Genomic DNA, 20447 nt, shown 5'->3' with positions numbered 1-20447 from the left:
GGCTGGAATTTCAAAAATAAAACAAAAAAGCCACATTCTTATTGTAGAAACTTTTTCCAGTTCCTCAGTGCTGGTGCCCTTCAGTGATCTGATGCCACCACAACCCGGGGACCACAGATCAGTGAGAGTTATTTCAGAAGTTAACACTCTCACATGTGGGATATTAGCCCATGTGGACATTTTAGAACTAAGATGCTGCAATTAAAGAGGCAGTAGGAATAGACACGAGATACTCTTGCCAGACCTGTGACACTGGGATGGCTGCTATGTAACACAGCCACGTGAAACCACAAGTGGCTGTCTGAAGCAAGAGATGAAGAACAATTTTGACCCAGGTTAAAATTTCTTTGAGTCTGGCTTTACAGAGAAACAGAACCTGCCAGGCCACCTTGGCAGGACGGGGGAAGGGGAAGCAGCAACTCTGCGGCTGCCTGAAGGCCCAGGGTTCGGAACGGTGAGTACTGGGATCCCCGCGTGCTCTGCTCTCACCCAGGGGAGGCGGGCTGCACGCCTCACCATGAGCTCACCGCCTGCTCCCTCACTTTGGGAGCTGATAAAGCATTGCAACATAGCCAGTAAAGGCTGAAACATAAGGATAATGGAGACTGGACAGTCAATACTCTAGCTCGAGACAGGATCCTGGGCATTGTCTCAAACTCTGCTCGCTGATAAGTCAGGATCTGGGCTGAGACCTCCCTCGCTGGGCCTACTGCAAACATCGCTATGGAGAGGACCCTTTGGGGGCCACTTCAGAGATGCATAGATAACGCCAGGAAAGCCCAGTCACTGGCCTGAGGCAAAATCCTGGAATTTGGCCTGAAGCCCACTGGATACCAATTGATCCAAGATTGGAACAGGCCCACCTCGGTAAATCTGAAGGCGTGTCTTTCAACAGACTCCCCTGTTTTAGGGCTGCGGGTGGGGTTGGGGGGTAGACAGATTTTTATCAGCACTAACAGGGCTTTTGCGGGATTGCGCAAATGCTGCTTTTCCATGGTAAACAACTTAGCCCCAAACAAGCATCCTCACAGCTGTTACCAAGTGCTTTGCTGGAACTCAGTAACTGCAAGCTCACTTGCTGGAACCGGACTACCAGTTGTTAGCAGAAGTCCTAAAACTCTATTGCCCTCGGCTCTGCTTCAGCCACAGCAAATCTCTTCATGTCCTCAGAAAACTAGCACCATTAAATTATCCTTCACTTAATACTTCTGAGCTACATAATCAGTCTCCCCATTAGCTCCCTTCTCACCAGCATCTGCTTTACATTTCTATTACTGCCCTTATTATAACGATGTGTGTTTGATCTGTCTCCTCTATTAGATACCAAGTTCCTTAGGGCAGGTACCTGGCACGTTCCCTCTGTACCTCCAGAGTTTACCATGATGCTTGGTACATGGTAAACTATTAAATAGCTGCAGAATGGACTAAGCAGATTCTTATTGTCTCTTACCTGTAATTTTTTTTGGGAAAAAATCTATTCTGTCTTGCAAGACCTAAAACCAGATCAGTAAGACTCAAACTTAAATGTAGGTTTTCTTCACCTTACTTTTTAAAAACAAACATGAAAAGTACATGTATGATTTAAAAAAAAAAACATGGTTTTAGTTGGTAACTGAAGAATACAAGAATAGGTACACTTGAAAGACTACGTAAAAGATTTAGAAAAACATGAGGACTACAAGAACTTAATGGGCAAAAGACATGAACAGGCAATTCAATGAAACGAAAAATACATAATATAAAAAAAACTCTCCATCCATACCAGACATTATTTCCCTATTTAAAAAAAAAATCTATTAAATTATCAAAGTTTCAACCAAATGGTAACTCAGACATTGATGGTATGAGTTAAAAAGTCAGTCATACACTCAAATGTCGGGGGGGACGACAAACATGGCTACATGGAGAAAGAACTTTCACATGAGTCACCCTCAAGGTGTATGTGAGACTGCGTGTGTACATGTTTACACATGTGCATACACATAAACTAAAAGCCTTTATGCTTTGCTAAATATATGTATTCTAAGGAATCAGAACGTTGATTAGAATTTATGCAGACTTCAAAGTTAACAACATGGTTCTACCACTTACTAGCTATGTGACCCTCAGCAAATTACTGATTTTCTGGGCTCAGTTTCCTCATCAGTAAAATGGTGATTTTAAAAACAAAAAAACCAAAAACCCAAAAACCCAAAAAACCGTACCTACCTTATGAGGTTGGTGTAGAGATTAAATGAAAATATCTATTAGAGTTCAGAACAGTGCCTGGCATACAGGGTGCTTAATAAATGTTAAATGATACTATTCCACCTATCAGAAATTTGGAAACAGACTAATGCTTAATAAAATAGTAATTTAAAAGATTATGGTAAATGAATTCAATGGCATATCATACAATCATTAAAATGTTGTTCATGAAGAGTTTTTAATAATGCTGTAGAAATGTGCATACTATATTAAGTGAAGAGACATACATATAAAACTATATGGTATGACTTCAATTATGTAAAATATATATCAACAAATAGAAAATGATCTAGCAGAAAACATACCAAAATATTAAAAGCGATTATTCTGGGCGGTAGAATTTGATCTGCTTGCTGTTGTTTTTCTTCTTTGTATTTTTCTATCATAAATTATTTTTTACAATAAGGAAGGTATTACTTCTAAAAGCAGGAAAATACCATAGTTTTATAAGGTTAAAATAAGGTAACAAATGGGTAACTTTTAAAATTTATATTAACGTCCAACTCTTCATGTATAAACGATGAGACACAGAAATTACTGTGGCTTTTCAAACCCCAATTATTTTTCTGTTAAATTTACAAAAATAGAGCATTGTATCAATGCAAAGTAAATATTACAAGCTACATAACGTAGCAAATATCCCTTGGTTGAATCTGTTTATAAACGAGTATGTGAAATTTAGCACAAACAATGCATTCCCTGACATAAGACAGCCCACATTCTACTTAGGCCAGCCTCTCCCATCACCCACCACAAGTTCCAGAGTCCAGATGGTTCTGATCCAGGATTCCTTCTAACTGTGAACAAGTGGGGGCCTTGCTGGGTACTCCTAGAGCAATTCCTTCTCCCGGCACTACTCCACGCCCCATGGCTTTTACCTTTTCTGTTCATCAAACTAAGCAGTTCTCATCTCTTTTGCAGTTTTCAAAGGGAAGAACGCCTGCCTGGTTGTAAGAAAGAGAAAGAAGATAAGGTTTTCCTTTCACTCTGAAGAAACTTTCCACAACATTTTTCAATTCTTAATGCGTAATTTTCCCCTTCCTAAATGTCTGCTACTCAACTCTTGACCTTTCAGGTCAATGTAGCTTGTAATTAGTCCAAAACACTATGTTCATGTCAATTTTTTCCCTTACAACACTATTAAATACATGCATACCTATGCATATAAATATCATTCAAGACCTTAACAGTTTTAAGAGCAGTACTTAAGTACACAGAATTTAGGAGACTTTGGGAAACTGTACATCTTCTTAATAAAGTATTTCTTTGGAGCAAATTTCATCTAAACAGACTGGGCTGGGCATTATTTTAGGCATAAAGCTAAAAAAACATTCTAGCTAATATGTATCGGTTGCTCACTCAGATGTTCATCCACATTGCATTAACCAGATCATTTCAACTGAATTTTCAAAAGAAGCAGTTTAAGCAGAAACTCCCCAGATGTTAATGTACTTTGTTGCTCTGTGTGACAATGTTCACAGTAAAAGTTGCCGTCATAATAAGCTATCTTAACAAACCCCAAACTTTACAAATTAAAACAACACAATCTAAATGCACCATAAATTTATATTTGTTAATTCTGATATTAGAACATTTAAACATTTCAAACTACATAAAAATATGACAAACAATATAAAATAGAAAGAGATTTGTTGACAACTTACTTCCAACACATCACTATTTCCTATATTGCAACTAAGCAACCAGACAGCTTATATGACTCTCCAGAAAACATAGTGTTTTTAGTGGAGTGTTATCAACAAAAATCAGCACAGTCCCACACAATAATGTCTTCGATTTATTCTCTTTTCCACAGTACAAGTTTTTCACAAACCATAAATCCTTTGTAGTTACTGAGTCTGTAAACAAGTGCCTGAATCCCCACCTCTCCCCACCTCAGTATCAGCTTGTGAATGTTTTAAGTCCTTCAATCAGGTTTTAACTCGTCCACCTGGGTAAGGAATCAAGAGCCTTCTCTCTTTAAATTATTTGTATTTTATCATACAGCCTGCAATGCAGAAAATCACAGTGAAAGCCCTGGGAAAAACAAAACAACATGATCTTTACAGCAGGACTCGAAACTTTATGTTAAATGCATTTAGAGAAGCTTCCCATAATAAAAGCGTGGGTTTTCATTTCCAGAAATCAAGTCAATTAGAAACCCTAGGTTCTACTTAAAAACCCATTTTGATCTAAAAGTGAAAACAGTCCCCTATCCATAGTCGTTTTATAAACTCTATACAGTTTCACTCGCAGAGATTTTTTTCCAGTCTGGAAAACAGTAGTGCAATTAGTTTTACTCCTTTTAAGTTATTTTAGTCCAGGATGTAAATAGCTCTGTGGAAAGATAAGAAGATGCTCTGGTAAACAAGAAATTTTTGCAAGCCCATGCTGGCTTACTAGTCCATTAAAGCTTGTAAGTCCATAGTGGCTTTCAACAAAATGTTGTATATACATCACTAATAACAAAGCAGAAATAAATAGGCAAAAATGACTGTAAACTGTCTCATCTCTTAATGATTTTTCAGTAATAACTGGCTTGACAAATTGATTATATAGTCATTTAAATAAGCAGACAGTAGACAGTTGCCCTTAAGGACATTCCACTATGGCATCCAGTCTGGAAAGCCCCAATGGAATTACATTCCTAAACTTAAAACAAAACAGGAGTGAAGGGTGGGAGATAAAAGTTTAAAGATGCCACTTGAATGGAATTCCATCAAGTCAACCAGTTCACTTAGATTTCTTCTTAAAAAGGCTTTTGATTTTTGATGGCTTTTTGCTTTTCTCTCCATTGTGACAGAGGTCATGTGGGATGCTGCTTATCCTGGCAACACCTGGGGCTTCCTGAACTGGCTTGCTGTCGTTGCCAGCTGAGGAACACGACGTGTGGCGAGGTTTAGGCACCGGGATGCCACTAGAAAGCTGGTTCATGCTACAGGATTTCTCCAAGATGCCATTGTACACTTTGCTTGCAGGGCTGAAGATCATACTCTTAGTCTCTGTCAGACCTACACAATCAGGAGAACCCCGAGAGATATCTACAGTTATGGGCGAGTCGCCTCTGGATGAATCCTCTAGAGAGAGCTCATCTCTTGATATTTTTCGAGGAGACAACGTTTGGTATATCTCAAGGCTTGAAGGAGGGGACTGTTTCCTTCCAATGGAAGAATTTAAGGAGTCACATTCTGAAGCTGTGTCTGGCACTTCCCTGGATGAGATAGAGGTAAAGATAAAATTTTAAATCAGTAATGTTCTTAAGGGTACCAGCAGACATTCTTAATTTATTCTAACCAAAACAACTTCCCACTGTTTATCGAAATATAAAAGAGAGAGATGTTAAAATTCTATACACATTTTAACAAAATTACTACTTTAATATAACTTATCAAAACTCAGTGTTTAATTTTTAACATAAATCATGATAATGACATCTTTGAATCTAAAAAACATTGTAACTTTTAAGTTATACCTCTTTTAATTGTCAGAGAAATGAAAATGTTTGCATTTTATGGATTTTTAAAATCATTTCACCTACTTTCATGTTGTTTCAATACTGAAAATTTTTCTTTCTAAATCACAGTTGACATCATGTATTTGAAAAGATGAATTTTAATCACTGGCACTCCCTTTGTCAGTCATTAAATTGATTAAATATAGCTTCCTAATGAAGGAAGGAAAGAATATAACTAAGCTAAAATATAAGTCCTCCCAAGTTTAAAAGAGAGGGGAAGGATGCTGAGGGTGGGGAGTGGATGGCAGGTGAAAGGCAATGATATAGAGCTATTTTGGGGGGGGGAACATTCAATAAATTCTCACAAGTTTATTTCTTTGTGATACCCCTCCTCCCTTCTCTACAGTGGAAAGAAAAAATAAAAGAGGACTGGGAAACTAAAGCTTACAACCCCAAAGCCAACACAGAGTAAATGCGATCAAGCTATTCCTTCAAAATACCTCAAACTCACCCTTCTTCCTGCGCCACCAGGCAGTTACCTCAACGGTTACAACAGCTTCCATTCTAGTTCTTCCCCCTTGGCTCCTCCTCTACACAGCTGGCTGTTAAAGCGGTTTCTACAAACTCAATCAGGGCACAGCACTCCCTCACTCAGCACTCTGCAGTGCTTCCTCCCATACGCAGGCTCAGATCCGAAGTCCTTGCCAAAGTCCACAACGCTCTCCACGGTCAGGTCCACGGTTATCCCTCCCGCGGCACGTCTGGCTATTCTCTGCCTCTTCCCACCATAGCCCGTCCTTGCCCCCGCCACACGCCAATCTTGTCACCCCCTCAGGGCTGCTGCACTTGCTATTCCCTCTGCCTCATATCGTCTCCCCTCCATTTCCACATGGCTTACCTCTCCATGTCACTCAGGTCACTGCTCAAACGCTCCCCCTCCAGAGACGCCGCCCTGAACAGCCCTACCAAAAGCAGCATTCTCTTTCCTCATAGTTAGCATCTCAGAACTTACCACTACCTAACATATTTTATATTAACTTCTTTGTGGTCAATTTCCCCAGAAGAAAGGAAACTTATGAGGACAAGGAGTCTTATTAATTTCTGTATTCTCTGGAATAGTGACAAGCTCAGAGTGGATATTTAATAATTACGGGAGGGAGGGAGGAGGAAGGGAGGCTGGTCGATCTTGAACAACAGGGATCATGTTTTATTCGTTTTTGTATGTATCGTGCCTGAGATGAATAGTGTCCACTCTATGAAAGGAATGACTAAGAAGTGAAAAGTGGACTCAAGGTAAAAAGTAACTGGCAAAAGAAATTAAGATGGGAGAAGGAAGAGAGCTGAAGACAGAAGGGCAGGAACACACATATGATCATGATCCACCAGCTGGAAGGAGGCCAGGACTTGCCTCTTCCGTCTTGGCAGCTCAAGTTATCAGCAAGTACCCAGCACACAGCAAGGACTATAGCCACATTTATACAGTGACGGAACCGAATACTACTCACCTTGGATGACCTATGATTACTAACATTCATATTATGACATGCATGTTTATTGCTTCTGACATGTATTTATTTTAATACATTTCAGATATACATATTAGATGGCTGAATGTAATATCAGCCTTTTCTACGCACTTTACTCACACACATGTGTGAAGACTGTCTTTGATACACTACAAGCTCTCAGAAGGTACAATATCCCCTGGGCAAATAAGGACTTAAGTGATGCTTTCATTTACTACAGTCACATTTACTGCGTAATTTTTAAGTGCTTTTACAGTTTGATGGTGGACAGTGCTAACAGAGGTTAAGAGGCAGTTCAGATAGAAGAAATGACTCAGAAATCAATCACTGGTGGGGACCTTTCTGCTACGCTTCTTTTTGGAGAAGATGTCCATTAATCACACAGCATATATCACTGTGAGGCTGCTTAGCTTCCAGAGCCAGAAGCTGATTTAGTTAAAATTTTATGAATTTACTTTCTATTCTGCTGTGTTGTTTGGCTGCTTTGTATGTGAAATTCTAACCTAGGTTTAAAATATTTCAAAAACAAGTTTCTAAAAGTCTAAATAATGTGTGGAAAGAATACTGATCTACACTGGGAGACCTAGATTTCTGTCCTGGTCCTGCAGTTAATCAGCTGTACAACCGTGGGCAAATCACTTAATTTTACCAGACCTCAATTTTCCTGTCTAAGTAAGAGAATTTAATTAATCTCTGATATTACTTATAGTTCTAACAGCCTAACTCCAAAACATAATAAACTGAAATGCTGCTTCTTTTGCCTAACAAGTCAAATTTAGAGTATATAATGGTCCAGTGCACCTTAAGATCGCCCATTTTTTCTAGAGCATATATTTTTTGGAATGTTCAACTTAACTGTATGCACTATTTATGTTATTTTCCTATTTTTCTATTTTTCCCATAGTGATGTGTAGTTGAATTCCTGTAAATTTAATGCAAGTATAGCAAGACCTAACTCAAGGTAAGGTTTAAAGGAGCATACGTGTGCGACAATACGCAGAACATAAAATATCAGTAAAGAGTAAATGCTTTTATTATTATTTTGTAAGGATTCTGGTGGTTCAACACTTAAAAGACTAAAATGGAGAGGAAGAAAAGTTTGTTGAATCTGAACTCTTCTCATATTTATGAGCTAACTGAATTTTTGACAGTGCTCTTTGAAATGAGGACCGAACATTTCCATCAACGCAAAGAACTCTCCTGGACAGCAGAGCTCCAGAGTTTTCCTCCTAATTTCCATACCTCACACACATTTAGTTCTGTCGGTAAAGCCATCTTCCTGGTAACTATAGCTGTACTCCAAAGACTAGACAAAAAAGCTAACCGTAAAGTGCTAACCAAGCAAAGCTGCATCAGATTCTTCAGCGGCAATGAGGACACAAACCTTGGATTACCTCCTTAGGATATGTTATAATGATCGCTGGCTAATCATAAAATTCACCTTCACTAGCAGATGAAACAATTATGTGTGAAAAATGATTACTTGAGGCTGATGTTGACAGAAGAATCACATGACAGTCACCAAGGCTCATGCAGAGTGTCTAATCCATTCCCTTTGGTTTTATTTCTCTTATGAGAACAGACTTCAGGGCCACACGGCTACTAAGTGGCAAAATGAGAAACTAATGCCAGTTTTTCTGTCACTTAATACCATCTATTCCAAAGAAGAAGATGGTTTAGAGAGAGAGATCGCCAATAGCAACAGGTCTCACTGAGCACTGGCGTCCTCGGGTTGGACAATACACTGTGGCTATATCCACTTTATACAAAAAAAAAAAAAAAAAAAAAAAAAAAAAAAAACCTGTTATGAATATAATTTCTTCCTTCAAATTCCTGACATTTTCTTAAACTTTTAGTATCTGATACTGCCTGTTTGCAGCAAGTACTAGCACATAACAGAACAAATCACTAAGTGGCAACAAATATTTTAAAACCTGTCAGTTATATTTAATATTTCTTTGTGCTCAAGCTTATTTAAGCCCATGCCTTTATATTTCACATATAAAACTGTTCATAAGACAAGTTTATGTTCTGAGACTTGAGTCAGTTGTGTACAATGGCCTCTGAACAGTTATATCTGAAAATATCCTATGCCTCTGGTGGGCAGAATTCTAAGATGGTCCCCAGATTCCCAGCCCTGGTATACACACATCTTCTCTCAGTTAGTTATTCAATCAAACACTAATCTAGGTGCTGCTATGAAGGGATTTTGTAGGTGTAATTAGGCTCCAAACCAGTCGATCTTAATATAGGTAGATTACTATCCAGCTTAAGCCTCTTGAATTTGGACAGATAAAGGAAATCAGAGATGCAAAGCAAAGGAGGGCTTTGCCAGAAGGGAAATTCTCTGCTGCTGCCTTTGCAGATGGAGACCACGTGGAGCAAGGAACAGTGGGCCCCGTCTCGAAACGGAGAGCAGCCCCTGAGCTGAGAGCAAGCACGGAAAACAGAACGTCAATGCTATAACCACATGAAACTGAATTCGGTCACAACCAAGTGAGCATTGATGAGGCCCCCCAAGCTACAGATAAGAACAAAACCCAGCCAGCAAACTGATTTTAGCCTTGTGAGCGGAAAACTGAGCCACACCAAACTTGGACTTCGGTGTACAGAACCGAGAGCTAATAAATGGGTGTTAGAAGCCACTAAGTCTGTGGTAACGTCATGCAGCAACGGAAAGTGAACACAACAGAGCCCTCCTCCCCACCCTCCTCCCACTGCCCAGCCCAACATGTACTGTAGTTAATTCACGGCTAATACCATTGCTTTTCAGCTGAGAAGTAAATGGCCTCATCCTCCTCTTCATTTCGATAAAGAGCAGGGCAACTGGACACTGAGAGGATATCTGGATCAGGGGAAGGCAGCGAGTGCTGCGTGTGCGGGGGGTGGTGGGGGTGCCGGGCGTGCGCCAGGGGCGCGGCGTGCGGAGGGGGCTGGGCGCGCTGGGGCTGCGGCGAGGCCGGCACCACGCTGCGGCGGGGAGCGGCACAGGCTGCTGCTTCTGGCCAGTGATCCGGCGGGCTTAGCCATGGTCCCTGAAAACCAAGCATAAAAAAATAAACACACTCGTAAAATCCAGTGCTCCTTTCACGCACACTACAAAAACACGCCGAAGGGAACTGACGTTACTACTATGTCAGCATTTAATCTACCTTTATTCAAGTAAGTAACTGCCCAAGTATTACCACCCTCCATCCACCTGTACCACTTCTCAGGAAAGTTAAGAAATAAAGGAGAGAGAGAGAAAAGAATGTAACACAAATGAAAACAGGTCTAAAAAATAAACAGAAGTACAAATACGTGGTTTTTTTCATATAAAAAACATCAATTCTTAAACATTTACAAAAGAGAATAAATCTTTAAATTTAAAAATCAACATAGCATATTTATAAGGCATCTGTACTTTGTTGCAAATCTTTTAATGAATTTTAATATTAAAAGAAGAAAAACACAGGTTGGATTTTTCAATGGCTATTTCTTGAGATAGCCCAACTTGTTTGAACTTTGAGAAATCTTAAATCAAGGATTATTTAAATATGGTATATACAGTTTTCCGAGTCAGGAAGAGTTCTGACCAAAACTGAGCAGACCTCAAGAGAACACTGACCACTGTGGAACTAACCAGAAGTCTTAGACTACCTTGTTCCTGCTACCAGTCTCAGTCTAGACCCATGCAGGTAGTAAACAAACTTCCTCTACGTGCTCAGATCTTCACTGGATGGGTATTTCATTTCTTTGCCTTAATTGAAACATAGCTCTCCTAAGAACAACCTTTCCAAGCTGAAGCTGTTCATTCTTATGCACCTCACCTCATGTACTACAGCATCAGATCATCAGGTTGATGGTCTTCCCACTCCCCAACACTGTCTGTACACCCTTACTCCCACATCCTTTTATAAAAACATGTTCCTCTGAAGCTCACATTTTTAGGCCACGTGTATCTTTCACTTCCACTTCATCAGTCGCTTCCTGGTCATTCTCTCTCTTACCAGTCCATCCAGCCTATCGTCAACCGGAACAATCTCCTCTCTGAGACGTACCCAACACCATAACCAACCGTGGTTTTCATCTCTTCTCACCAGACATGAACCTCCACCCACTCTCATGCCCTGCCTCGTCTTGCCATCATTCAGAATTGCTCCATTTTTAAAATAATAAGTTTAAGACATCAATTTAGATTCTGACCACATTTCTACCTCATTATTTCACACATTCTGCTCCCTTTCACTGAAGGCTGACAGCCACCCCCACCTGCAACTTATAAGTAGTTAAATGAAACACTGAAATTCACTATATAGAAGTTAACTTCTAAGATAATAATTTTAACTTCTAAAAAATAATTTTTCATTCTAATATCAATAATTACACATGAAAGCATAGCCATTTACTATGACACTATTTTGCAAACTATATTTTCTTACGACAAGATAAAATCTGGTTTTCAATAAGGGAGTACCCCCTGCCACCAACAACCAAAAATAATAATTAGTATATGAACTAATAGTTTTAGTAATACAGCAGTCAAAGAAATCTGACCACCATTCCCAGCCCCTAGTCACACACTTTAAATACCTTTAAACACTTCAATATGCTGAATAAAATCTAACAATAGTTTTAAATGCATAGCTGAGTTTGCAAGAAAGAAGACAAAATTCTCAGATGCCAAAGCAGAGGGACTAAAAGTCAGAGCTAACAGGCCTGTGAGTGACACTGGAACTGCTGTGGGAGGTTCTGGGTCTCAGTAATGTAAAGATTTGGGTTTTAATTTGGGGATATAAATGATGTCCTGAGCCCATATGAGGTAAGGAGAGGAATTGTGAGTGAGAGTTCTGGATAAGAGCCTGGGCCCAGATGGGCTACATTCCTCAATGGGAGGGTGTATTAGGGAAAAACTCTGACCAATGAGCAAGGGAACTTCCTTCACTGCATGCTCTCTGGATACAGGAGTTTTAAAAGGTTCTTGTGAAAAACTCAATACTCTGGGTATTCAATACTCAAACCCAATACGAGCTAACTCATACTAGCTCAAGTTTATACTACCCAAAAGGGTCTGTGAAATCTAAATCCAAAAGGTTAACCAAAGAAATGGTCCTGAGTAGGGGAAGCCCTTGAAACTACTGCCAGAAGCAAAAGAAACGACGTTGAGGACTACTCCTTCTCACTAATGCTTTCCATGGGGGAGGAAAAAAAGCAAGACCCTTTAAGATAGCTTACTAAAAAAACTATGACACAGGAGAAGGCGATCTAGTAACCAAACTGAAGGAACAGCTACATTAATCTATCAAGAACATCAAATAATACAATTATCCAAAAAAAGTAAAAATTAACGATGTTTAAAACCATTCAACTATAAAATAAAAATTGAAAAGTATGAGCAAAGATCAAGGCATTAAAAAAACAGGCAGAGTTAATAAAGACTCAAGGAGAACCAATGAAAACAGTCACTAAAATTAAAAATTCAAAGAATAGGTTGAACAAAATTAGAGCTGAAGAAAGAACAAGTACACTAGAAGGCAGACCTGAAGAAATTTCTCTGACTGCAGCAAAATTAGATAAAAAGAAAGGTAGAGATGTGTAGGATAAAATAAGATCCAATATATAAGTAATAGGCTAATACTAGTCTTAATATTTCTATACAACTAATATCCTAGTAGGCGCGAATAGAGAGAAAATAATATTCAAAGAGAAAAATGGCTAATTTTTCCATTTCCTTAATTGAAAAAAAGATACACATCTTCAGATTCAATAGCACGCCAAATATCACGGAAAAATTTCCACACCTAATTAGATTATAGTGAAATCATATAACAAAAGAAAATGAAAACATCTTCTAAGCAATCAGAAAGAAATAAGAAATTACCTAAAAACAATTACCTGAACAGATTACATGGAACACTGACTAAAACTTCTCAACAGTAACAATAAGAAGCCTGAAAATAATGACAAATATTTTCAAAATACTCTGGGAGAAATCACTGCTAATCTAGAATCTGATATCCAGTTAAACTATTATTTTCAAGTGAGAGTGAAAATAAAGACATTTTCAGGCAACGACTGAGAGAATTCACCACTCCCAGCTGCTCAATGAAAGAACTTTTACTAAAGAATGTATTTTCAAAGAAGGGGGAAAAAAGGAAAGAGTAAAAAGCAAAATGCAATGATGAACAAAAACAAAACAAAACAAAACAAAATGCAATGATGAACAGAGAAACACATTAAGTATTTCCGAACAGTGACTGAATAAAACAATTGAAAAATGGCTTTTGCAAGAAACATATTAAAAGTTGGAAACATTTTAAAACTAGATGATAATCAAACTACACATATCAAAACTTGCAGATTCAGTTAAAGTGGTTCTTAGAGGGAAACTCATAGCCATAAAATCATACATTAAGGGAAAAGGGAGGGCTGAAAATTCACAAGCTAGGTGTCTAAATATTAAAAACAAATGAAGTAATCCAAAAAAAAAAAAAAATAATAAAAGATAAGATCAGAAATAGAGAATATCAACAAAACCAACCAAGTTATTAGCTCTCTGTAGAATCAAAGAGTGAAATAAAATAGACAAATTGTGTCAGATTAATAAAGTGAGGAGAAATTAAAAGAAGATGTAAAGATGTGAGTTTTTTTTAGCCATATAAAATACTATGGACAACTTTAAGCCAACAAATTTTGTAACTCAGATAAAACAGACAATATTTTAGAAATACATAACTTAATAATCTAGACTTAGAACCATTATAAGAAATTGAATCAATAATTTTAAAATCTGTCTCCTTCCCTCATGCCAACACACAGAGCTCAATTTATAGGCAATCTCTTCAAAATATTCATGGAATAATCTGTATCTTATATTTCAGAATACAGAATAAACTTCAAAGCATATACTGAGGATTATTATGGGCCAGGGTCTGTTCTAAGTGTTTTAGGAGTAGTATTTAATTTAAATTACATGAAAACTTCACAAGATAGGCTACATTTTACAAACAAGGAAGCTGAGACTCAGAGAGAGTACCTCTCAAAAAGTTACACAAATAAAAAATAATGTTTTGTGAGAGACTGAAAACAAAACAAAATACTAGACAACATTACATATATATGTAGGAGTAAGGATAGGATAGGATAAAATGGACGAGTAAGGATTCAAACCCAAGGAATCTTGTTTCAGAGCCCAAATTCTTAAGTACTACATTGCCTCTGTAAGAGCAGGGAAAAAATTGAAATGGAAGAAAAAGGAGTATTCCTTGGTTTATTTTATGATGCTAATGTAATCTTGATATCAAAATCAAAGAGTGTCAGGAAGGAAAATTACTGAATAATTTAATGTATGATTAAAAATGTAAAAACCCTAAATAAAATAATATAGCAAACCAAATCTAATTATTGTAAAAACAGAACATTGTGACAAAAATAGCTTCACTGACATTTAAAGGAATGCATTTAAACAGATTAAAATTCAACACAATAAAAAAAGAAACAAGCAAATACCTCAAATTATACAGAATAATTTGGATATAACTGAATCACTCTGTTGTATACCAGAAATTAACACAACACTGAAAACCAACTATACCTCAATTATAAAAAAGAAAAAGAATTTGGTAAAGTTGATTTAAAAGAAAAACCATTCTTAGCAAAATAGAAATAGAGATTAATTTCCTTAACTTAAAAGTGATCCATGAAAAACAGAGCAAAAGAAAAAAACAAAACACTTTATGATGAAATACTGGACGCATTCTATTTAAAGTCAGAAACAGCATTCACCATTTGCCTGCAATCACCTTAGCACTTTAATTCAACATTTTACTAGAGGTCTTAGATTGGGTTAACAATTGGAAAGCAAAAAACAACTCATTATTATTGTCCACACAAAAAAATCCAAGACACTTGCATAGAAGAATTCAGTGTTTCTGTATACAAAATCAGTGTACTAAAATCAACAGCTTTTCCCTACATATCAGCAACAAGCAACTGAAGTGTAACTTTTTAAAGAAAGGTAACACAAGTAACTAAAAACAAAAAACAAAAAACAAGCTATACGGTATCTAAAAATTCAGTAGTCATCAAAGAAATAAAAATTCTAATAGCACTAAGATATCATATAACTCCCATTCAAGTTACAAAACAGATAAATCAGATCATTCCAAGTATTGGTAAGGATACAGGCAGACAGGCACTCTTAAAAACAGTTAAGTGTGTAAACTGACAGAACCATTCTGAAAGCAACTTGGCGACAACTAGTAAGAGGTGCCTTCCCAAGGACTTGGTGATCCATTTCTAGGTGTCTACCCAGAGAAACTCTCAAAGTTAGGAACAAGGAGATAAGAGATAAGGATGCTCATTTGCAGTATTGGTTGCAAGGGCAAAAAAGTAGAAAGAACTTATTTGAGTAGAAAAATGGATAAACTGTGGTTATTATTATAATAAATAAACAGATACACTGTGGTTAACTTATGTTAAACAGTTGAAGTGAATTTAACTAATTTATATATATATATAAACATGGAAATTTTCTAAAACATACCTTGAAGCAAAAAGAGTTGAAAAATGATACCTACAGTTTGATGACATTTATGTATATTTTTCTACAAACAACAGTTGTATCTATTACTTATATATAGATATATCTGCATGTAATAAAAGCACAACAGGCTTAGATTCCCACTTAGAATAGTGGGAAGGGGAGGTGATGTGTTTTCCTTTTCAGAGGAAAAGAAAGATGAATAGAGCAAAAATACTGAAATCTGTTTACCTTTGTAGTAGATGGGCAATTCATTTTCAGAACTTTTAAGCACATCTAAAGTGCTTTATAATAAGAAACTTTAAATAAATTACAACTACATTCCCACTATGAATATTTAGTAGATACTATAAAGGTAATAGGAAAACAATTATCATCTGTTCTCCTATCCACACAGAGCTAACACTTGATAATATGTTTTTTAATTTATACATAATTAAATATAGACAGTATTATTCTGAGTATGGTTTTACAATCTCTTACTTTGCTACTAATGCACCACAGGCAGGTTTCCTTGTCATTACTTCATACTTAGACCAATTACACATACCCATGGTGCAGATTTAGACCACTCAAAAGGATATATAATGGAGAGCCTTCATCCTACTCTAGACTCTGGTCCTACTGCCAAGTCTTTATGCTTTTATAACTAGAGTGGAGTATTACTTTTGTGCCACTGGGTGGAGATAGAGCTCTCGAAGTATACTCTGGCAAAAGTTATTTTTTCAGGGATAATAAACTCCAGCATTTCTAAAACATTATATTGAACTTAAAATCAACTCTTGTACCTTTTTATATTTAAAAGTTCACATTTCTCTGTATATCACAATCACTAAAAACTTAAATTATTCACATCTAGTGTTAAGTGTTTTATTTTAATGCACATATGGACAGCCTGTCCCACCAAAAAGTACTTACAGACACGAAAAGCAAAGTAAAGAACTACTTAGCTTTAGGGGATACATCTAGGCACACTTCGGATACTGAACAAGTACGGATTCTGAGGAGGAACTGCAACTCCAAAAAGCTATCATTTTCAAACAAAATCATATACTGATGAATCAGTGCTGCATATGGCAAGCTTAAGGACACATAATTCAATTAAACATAGGTTGCTAATATTCAAACAGCGGAGCTGGCCCAGATATAGATTAAACTTTGCAACCATCACTATCTTGCAGCACAGGGCAAGTGAAAGGACTGAGGTCACACGCTGCCAGTATTCACTGCATTTACAATCTGTCCTTCCGACCCTCCTCTTGTATGAGTTTAGTGTCTCCCCAGTCTGCTTGCATTATGTCTGCATTAAACTATATAATTAAAATCACAGAAATGAACACAAGCGCATAGTCACTGACTAATTATTTGCAAACTTAGGGCTTTATTTAATAACATTGTTTTGAAGTTAGAACCCTTCCTAAATCATAACTTTAGGAAAGCTGTAACAATGGGACAGAAAAATTCAAATTAGAGAATGCTCATATATCATGATTTGTCTCAAAGATGAAATTTCTGTGAAGTTTTCAACAGATCAGTGATTAAATTTTGCTCTCCATTCTTTGGACTCTTGTTCTATTTACACTGTTTCAAAAAGGTTATAAAGACTGAGAAATGAATCAGGCAGGTAATAATAGGAATAAAGAGCTTTTCAAGTGATTTCTACTACAAGACATATACCATTTTAAATTTAAACTCTGTAATGTTGCAAGAAGTCTAAATATTTATAAATAAATTCTATAATTAATAATATCTAAAATACTTAAATTTCACCTTCCTATCAAAATGTATTCTTCATATTGTAAACATTTTCAAAGAAGACAGTGTTTATAAAAGAATTATAATAAAAATTGTACATGTTAAAACCACCTTTGGGAGAAGCTCCACTTTCTAGCAACAAAAAAAAGTACGTTTTCTAAACACAAACACAATTTAATTTTCTTTAAAGGTAAACCGATTTAGTGCTTCATGCGTCAAATACAGCAGGGTAATACACTTAATAAAAGTGTAGAACTGGGAAAGCAAAACAAAATACTATGAAACGTGCCTATTGGGAATGGCAACTCAAGTTAAAATAAACCAACTGGCTCAAAGTCACATTGTTCAGTGGCAGAACGAGGACTGGAACTCAGGTTTCCAAGGTCTTCCCTAATTTTTACTTTCTACCATAGATTAAGCTGCCATATGAAAGGATGTTCTCCCTCAAAGTTCAGCACTTCATTCATACAATTCAGCATGCATGATACGTTATTATATATATGTGTGTGTGTGTGTATCTGTGTGTATCACGCATACCTCACATAGTATTCTCAAACAGTAAACACAATAAACAACAAAAAGAAAAAAGAGACAAGAATGAACACAATTTTCATCATAGATTTCAAAGTAAATGATTCATAAAAGGCACGGTAGAAAGTTACTCTAAAACTGTGCCAGCTCTCTTTTTTGAACTCACCACTTACCAGGAAACTGTGACACTATTGGGGGAGTATCTTCGTCTAAATCATCGACTCCTCCAGCAATTGGATAGGGTGGAATGGAGACTCTGGGCATCACCACCCAGCTGTGATCAGAATACAGGGACGAGGTGAGGCTGGGGAGTCCCGAGTTATGGGCTATCTGAAAGCCACAGATCTTCTCAATCTGTTGCCAGCGAAAAAGTCGTTCTCGTAAACAAGTTGTCAATTCAGAGAGAGCTTTCCTGGAAAAGCCAGTACAGGGATTACTTGTTGCCTCCAAGAGCCTTGAATACATCACTGAAAAAAGGCAACTACATGAACAGGCCAGGGTAAGTAACCAGTTTCAAGAAATTACCCCCTCTTAGAATTAGTATAAAATATGTAAAAGTTTATGGTTAAATGACAAGTTAAAACATAAGTTGTCTATAAGTTACACACGTCAACACAGTAAGAACAGACAGATGGCTGCGGCAGCGCCTTACTTGGCCTCCAGGATCTTGTGGTCCACCTCATCCAGGGAGGAGCTGTGCGCCACGTGCAGGGTCCCGAAGACTGTGCTCCTCTTCTTCTTAATCTTCTCTGCCTAAAAACCCAAGGTGAGAGAAGTGAGACTGGGTTGGGAAAAATACACACATGCTAGTGAGGTTTCTTTTGTTTTGAATATATCAGTAATCATAAAACCAATGGAGATAATTATGAGCCAAGATATAGTCCTACCTTCCAAAGAAGAAAACAGATGAGGGAGAAAGCATGCTTTCCTAAGACAAACTTTGTTCTGGAGGCTTTCTCTCTTATTTTCATGAATCAAAAAAAGACCTGAATCTTCTATTAAAACCAGAAGAATAACATGAACTATAACCTACTGCAACGGAGGTGTTAGTGAGTGAACTGAGTTTTCTGTTGTTGTTCTTCTAGAAATCAGATCAAGACTCAATCTAATTTCACACAATTATTAACAGTCAGACATTAATTTCTAGTAACTACTAACCTGAATCAGATATGAAGTAGCAACCTAGAGGAGAAAAGCTCCGTATAAAACATTTATGATAATGATAATAGGGCTGATTTTTACAGGATATGAAGTTCATTCTGAAAGGTATATACTTCTCTAAATAAAGTAATTTTACCTTGCAGCCTAGGATTACAGGGTCAATTTATGCAATGAGTTCCAATTCATGAAAAGAATCTGTGATACTAAAAATTTTATTCAGATCTTTGTATCTCAACTGGTTAGTTAAACCCTCTAAGGAATTTCTTTAAGTTCTGAAACACAATTGAGTACCTCATCCTTAGCAATAGCTAGCTGCATTTCAGCATTCTGTCTTTTAATGTTGTAGTACTGTACTTCTACTTCATGCGTCAGCTGAAGCCATTTCTGAAGTGCATCTGGAACAGACCAGCTGCTTCTGAGTTCAAATTCTTTCTCAGCCTTTTTCAGAGCCATTCGAACCTGGGAAGGAGGGAGGAAGTAAAAGAGAGAAGATTGGGAGAGAAGGAGAGGGAGGGAGGAGGAGAGAGAGAGAGAAAGGGAGATGGGGCAGGGTTAGAGAGAGAGGAAAAAAATTCTTTTTAAAGGTATTTACATTAAGATTTCTTTAAGAAACTAAGATTTTTTTTTTGGTACCATATTGAAAGAAAAAGCAATTTGAATTATGTTCTTTGCAAATATCTTTTAAAATCACAGTCTAAAACAGTATATTTCTAACATTAAAACTGAATGTGAAGTTTTAAGTACATCTTAAACTTGCTAAGCAAAGTTGTAAAGCCAGAGGGTAGAGGCAGCTTACACATATATCTTAGGTTGCAATATTGCATTTGTATATTTTATAATAGCCAGACTCACTAAGAGAAAAAAAAATCTAAGACGTATACAAAACTGATTACATTTTCTCATAACGTATATTTTGTTCATGGAGTAGGACATGCAGAAGTATCCCCAACAGGGTGCAGACCTGTTCTGCCACCTCTTCTAACGTTCCCAGAGGGCCTCACTGTAATCATCTAACTAGACACTCACTTTCAAAAGTAATTATATCATTTTTAAAAGTTTTTCATGACATCTTTATGGCCAATTATTTCATACTGTTATGAGCATATCTCCTTATTACAGTCTGTTTTGTCACTTCTATTTAATTTTTTCCTGCTTCTAACATACCAGGAAGTAAATAAATTAGCATTTGCAGACCAAGTGTAAATTTCAAGAGACTAGATTCTGAGTGAGAGTCTTCTTGAGATTCTTTCAT

The 20447-nt window shown here is 37.0% G+C and overlaps 1 protein-coding gene across 1 annotated transcript in view; it reads right to left on the bottom strand.

Moving 5' to 3' along the window:
- Positions 1 to 3795: 3795 nt before the first annotated feature.
- STIM2 (stromal interaction molecule 2) overlaps positions 3796 to 20447 on the bottom strand; it is a 150499-nt gene continuing 133847 nt past the window's right edge. The window contains 6 exon segments of the mRNA XM_032495374.1: positions 3796 to 5458; positions 9988 to 10205; positions 10207 to 10262; positions 18208 to 18446; positions 18687 to 18787; positions 19487 to 19654. Of these exon segments, the coding sequence (XP_032351265.1) occupies positions 4981 to 5458; positions 9988 to 10205; positions 10207 to 10262; positions 18208 to 18446; positions 18687 to 18787; positions 19487 to 19654 (1260 nt within the window). The 3' untranslated portion in view covers positions 3796 to 4980.

This window comes from Camelus ferus, chromosome 2 (assembly GCF_009834535.1).
Source record: "Camelus ferus isolate YT-003-E chromosome 2, BCGSAC_Cfer_1.0, whole genome shotgun sequence".
Taxonomy (NCBI): domain Eukaryota; kingdom Metazoa; phylum Chordata; class Mammalia; order Artiodactyla; family Camelidae; genus Camelus; species Camelus ferus.
This window is presented reverse-complemented; position numbering and strand designations above follow the sequence as displayed.